Source organism: Morus notabilis, unplaced genomic scaffold (assembly GCF_000414095.1).
Source record: "Morus notabilis unplaced genomic scaffold, ASM41409v2 Scaffold25, whole genome shotgun sequence".
Classification (NCBI taxonomy): Eukaryota; Viridiplantae; Streptophyta; class Magnoliopsida; order Rosales; family Moraceae; genus Morus; species Morus notabilis.
The window spans coordinates 80,178-85,186 of record NW_010357699.1 but is presented as its reverse complement, the minus strand read 5'-3'; the positions used below and the strand labels follow the sequence as shown (position 1 = coordinate 85,186).

Genomic DNA, 5,009 nt, shown 5'->3' with positions numbered 1-5,009 from the left:
TCGCTGATTCGCTGATTCGAGTTTTTAATTTGAGTTAAGATGTGATGTTATGTGAGAGCTTTTTACTGTAGTAAAAAAGTTAAATGTGACTAATTCTGAGAGCTTTTTACTGTAGAAAAACTCGAATTCTAAACTCGAATTGGCGAAATGAACGGGGCCAAAATACATGGCTATGTTCACTTTGCCAGCTTACATGGACAGCACAGATAACCGTACTGTACTAGCCAACACTGCCAAGCCATTTTCGCACACATTTTGGTCAGATAATTTTCCAGTCAAAATTCTACAAGCATTGGAATATTCATTTTTGGTATCATGCGAATTAAGGGAGTTCACGGATTGAGTTTTACAAATCAAGACTGAATCCGTAAACCAACCCGACACCTTCGGATGTGATTTTTTCAGTCCGTTACCCATCCATAAGCCCCCCCAACCCAACCAAGCCTAACTCATACATATCAATAATGAAGCGTCATTAAACAAACAAAAGAACAACATGTTCATCAGAAAAGCAAACACTGTTTTGTAACCGGATCAGGAGAACAGGAAGAACAAAGCAATCTGTACATAAATAAGTGATCGGGGGACCTTCGCTGCCAACACACCGACCACTAGGGACAGTAATAGTAAGAAATTGCCACCATGCTATATTTCAACTCAATTTGCTTTAGTTTATAATAATAATAATAATGATAATGATAATAATAATAGCGAAGCTATTTATCACCAATATTGATAATCACGACTTATATATATATATATATATACAAGTGAAGGTCCCATATATCCACATCCTATTAGTGTCATGCCACTTTCAGTTTTCACATGTTGGTCATGATTCTTCCACAAACACTAAATAACTACATTTGTGGTTCCCATTGACTCAATTGATATCCATTACGGTATGTACAAGAGAGTGGAAGCGTGAGAAAAGATAAATAATGGGTAATTGAAAATAAAGCAAGACAAGAGAGTACGACAGAAGCATATTTACAAAATGATAAGATCAACCAGTGTGGAACACTTGATCACTTCTTTGTCATCAGAACAGAACCTTCCTTGCTATAGCAGCTTTACTCTGGATAAGATTGCCTAGCTTTTAGTATACATAGTACACTTTTTTTTTTTATTTCATTTTTCATTTGTGCGAGATTTTGTGAACAAAAGAATCTAGTTTTACCTGTGGGACGGGTTAGGCGGTTGCTTTTGCTGGAGAAACTAGGATAATCAGCTAAGCATGGTTGGATGCCCAGTCTGAAGCATCCTCTTGAACACGTCCATCCCAAATGCAGAATCTGATGAACTGATCAATAGCATAAATATATTAACTCTCTAGCTATGAGATTCTTCGAAATTTAATGGACATAACTCATCAGTATGAAGAGGATGAGAAACGGAGGGCAATCACTCAAGCTTATCTGCCCATAAAACATGATTCCAGCAAAAGAAGCTACAACAAATATCTAAAGTTACAGAAACATGCCTCATCTCTGTAATAAACAAACCCTAGAATAAAAAAAAAAAACGTGTTGATCTAGAGTTTCTACTAGAAACACAAGGTTAACAATGATGATTAAAAGTCAAATTAAAACCCAAAAAAGTGGTGCACGAAATGATAACTAAACATCCGTTAGGAAATATTTCTTCTGTGATGTTTCTGTGTGGTAACATAAAATTCATCCCAATCAAACTCACTTTATCATATATCAAGAATCATAAGCATACTACATTAAACCAAAAAAAAAAAAAAAGGAGAGAGAGAGAGAGAGAATCACGAGCATAAAAAAAGAAACAAATAATTGGAGTCGAGAGAAAAAGATAAGTCACCTTGGAATAGTAATTTCGTAAGGATAAGAGACTACACCCTCGCGATTTGGTATGGGGGGAACATGATCCTTTTTCTCATTGACAAATTTTATTATTTGAAACAAAACATCACGAAGAGATGCTTCAAGAGCTGCCCGTCGAGCGCTGCTTTCCTCCATGGAACTCTCTATGATCATAGCTCCAACAAGAAAGAAAATTCAGTTTAGCATCCCTGAAAATGAAACTGTAGAGTTCTTAATTCAAAGCAATAATAATTTTACCTCCGGGGTCCACTACAACTTTGGAACGGTGCGACTTGCCAGAATGTGTCCTTGGGAGTTGGGACACATTCAAATTAATATACCACTGTTCCCAGTACAGGCGTTCTATTTTGTGAGTGAACAAAAAGGCTTGCTTGTTTTTCACTTCATAAAAGGACAAACATATCTGCACCGTGTATACCAACGTTACTAGCAAAGTATTTCACACATAATGTGTGTGTGTGTAACGCAAAATTTAACGTCATTACAGAACCTTTTTAGATAAGAACGGAACAACTGATCCCAAAGTCGTGTGTTTATCACAATGACTCTGGGATTCTGCATCAGAATTAGATATTTTACAATAAAGAATAATGAAACGTGAATAAGAAGTGATTATATAGCATATTGAAGAAGTGATAATTCCTACACCATGGAGAATAAAAAGAAAACATTTGCTCCCAAAATTTCTCAGAGAACGTAGATGCTATTCTAGCAAGTACAATTCAAAAGTTAATGTTGACAAGCCTATAGCATAACCCATGTGTTTCAAGTTTCTCAATAGTTATTTCCATATCCAAAAGTTAATCCACGAACTAAATTATGTTCATTGACGCCACCAACAAACAACAAACCTGGCTCTTTTTGTTAGGGTGTTTCTCTACCCAACTAATGAATTGCTCTATCTTCTCATCAATTTTCTTCTCAATTTCCAAATCTCCACATTGAACCTGGGACAACAACAAACGATAAAAAGAAGAAGACTTAAAAACCAATCCTGGCATGAACAAATGTGGCCTTCATCAACAACGTATAACATCCAAACAATTACAAATATTTTGATAGGAAAATAATGAAGCTTTATTATTCCAGATTTCAGTAGTATGCCGCCTAATAGTAACAAGCTTAAACATAAATAGTGGTTGCAAAATTTCAATTGGAAATTAAAGTAAGACATTGTTTGGTCAGACATAGAACGTTCACAACTTTTTCCAGAAAGAAATATGCACAGAAATCATTAATCAAATATATACTTATATAGGGAAGTGGTTAACATATACTGAAGAAACAATTGTTAACATATTTAAACTGCTTGTAATGATGAAAAAGGTAAGATTCATCCAACTGACGACAAGCAATCTAATGAAGGAAATGCAATTACAGAATTACTTACATATGTAATTTCAAAAAGTTCCAAATCAACATCTTTGGGTCGCACAAGACCTAAAGCCCGATGAAACAAAATTGTATGTAGGATGCCTGCAGTCAATTTCAGGATACAGTCAGTAGAGGCGAAACAAATGAAAGGCACTAATTTTTTGTGTACATCTAAGTCTTACTAAACAAAGAAAATGCAAAAAAAGAATGATTAGGAAAACAAGTACTATTTACATTGCATGACACTTTGATATACTGTTCCATCATATAAACATAACAGCTCGGACTTCAAAAAGTATAACTAGCATTATGGAAAATAAGATCAACCACCATTGCTGAATTCCAACAATCCCAACTATACAGATTCACTGTTAAACTTGCCATTTTTGACAATCAAAAGAAAGAAATAGAAAATCATGCGTGCATATATTAGCAGTGAAATATAAAATGCCATCATCGAAACATGCATCTGCCTTTTTTTTTTGACTGGTCTGAATGGTTACTTAGAACAATAATGGAAACCTGAAATTTCCCCAGCACCCAAACTTACCCAAATCTTTTTGTTTGTTTATTTGTTTTTAAGCATAAAAACACCTCAAAACCTCTGCATTCGAATAAAAGGTTGTGAAGATATATCTATGAGTTCTTCATTTAACTTCGACTATACTTTGAAGGAAAAATGGGGGTGGCACCCATACTTTGAGGATCATTCTCAATAACATTTTTCCACAAATTTGGAAAATTTGAAAATCAACAAACAAATAGAAACTTGGAAAAAGTTCATATAAAATGATACTTTAAAACGGATTCATATTCAACGTTACCACGTAATATTCCAATCTAGCACTAAGGAACAGAAATAACTAAACATTATGATACTCAATCTCCAGAGACATTCCACAAAACCTGCAACCATTATCACAAAAAGACCAAACACAGATCCATTAATCCTAATTCCCATCAAAAGTTGCTAAAAGATGTAAAATTTATCTCTATTTTTGTCCAATTTTTTGAACTAAACTCGTAAATACAATTATTTTACAGAAATTTTGATCAAGGTTTCAATTCAAAAATGGATTTCAATAGTAAATAATTACTAAATCAAAACCCAAAAAGCGACTAATGGAATTAACAAATAAATGGATCCGAAGAAAAAAATGGAAAGTTGACATACAGCGCAGAACTTCTCGTATCTCAAACTCCAAGTGCCCTACTTCCTGAAAACAAGTAAATTTTCGCAACTTCAGAATCATGAGACAAATTTAAATTCCTGATAACAATTCCAAGCTCAATGGATCCCTTTTTATTATTTGTGCCCAAAAATAAAGGAAAAACAAAAAAAAAATTTACCAATTCTTTGAGTTGGCAAACTTCGCAATTCATGTTTCGATGATGAATTCAACAGGATTTACAATCAATTCCAATAGGGCGACAAACCCTAGAATTTTTCCAGAGGGAGAAAAATTGGGGAAAATATTACTGAAGAGCGAAATCTGTTTCAGGGTTTAGCTTCGACTATAAGCTAACACGATTGATTAGCTTTGGCTTTCGTTTAATCCATCTTCTGATTTTGGAGACGACTCTTTGCTTTGTCCGTTTACATGATAATTAACGAAAATAGTAAAAAATAGACCAGAAAATTTTTAAAAAGTGTATAGGTCAATTTTTAGTTATAAAAATTAATAGATTATAATTTATTAAGTTATGATTTATAATTAAATAAATTATAGATAAATTTGTTAAGTTATAGTTTATAATCGGATAAGTTATGGATAAAAATAAACA

The 5,009-nt window shown here is 33.6% G+C and overlaps 1 protein-coding gene across 2 annotated transcripts; it reads right to left on the bottom strand.

The window, feature by feature from the left end:
* Positions 1-719: 719 nt before the first annotated feature.
* Positions 720-4,792, bottom strand: LOC21403176 (autophagy-related protein 101). 2 transcript variants are annotated; one of them, XM_024175151.1, is made up of 8 exons: positions 4,575-4,792; positions 4,399-4,441; positions 3,241-3,326; positions 2,702-2,797; positions 2,088-2,253; positions 1,828-2,005; positions 1,181-1,303; positions 720-1,078 (listed from the first exon to the last, which is right to left on the bottom strand). In XM_024175151.1, exons 1-7 carry the CDS (start codon positions 4,605-4,607, stop codon positions 1,228-1,230), a joined length of 678 nt encoding a protein of 225 aa, XP_024030919.1. In that variant the 5' UTR covers positions 4,608-4,792; the 3' UTR covers positions 720-1,078; positions 1,181-1,227. The 2 variants fall into 2 exon arrangements, with proteins under 2 accessions (XP_024030919.1, XP_024030923.1); XM_024175155.1 differs by having other exon boundaries at positions 1,828-1,993.
* Positions 4,793-5,009: the final 217 nt, after the last annotated feature.

Excerpts from the sequence above, each read along its gene's own strand:
- LOC21403176 (XM_024175151.1), bottom strand. The coding sequence starts at position 4,607 with ATGAATTGCGAAGTTTGCCAACTCAAAGAATTG. Across the intron at positions 2,798-3,240 it reads AACTTTTTGAAATTACATAT|GTTCAATGTGGAGATTTGGA; the intron begins GTAAGTAATTCT and ends TTGTTGTCCCAG. Across the intron at positions 2,006-2,087 it reads AGTTGTAGTGGACCCCGGAG|CTATGATCATAGAGAGTTCC; the intron begins GTAAAATTATTA and ends TTCTTGTTGGAG.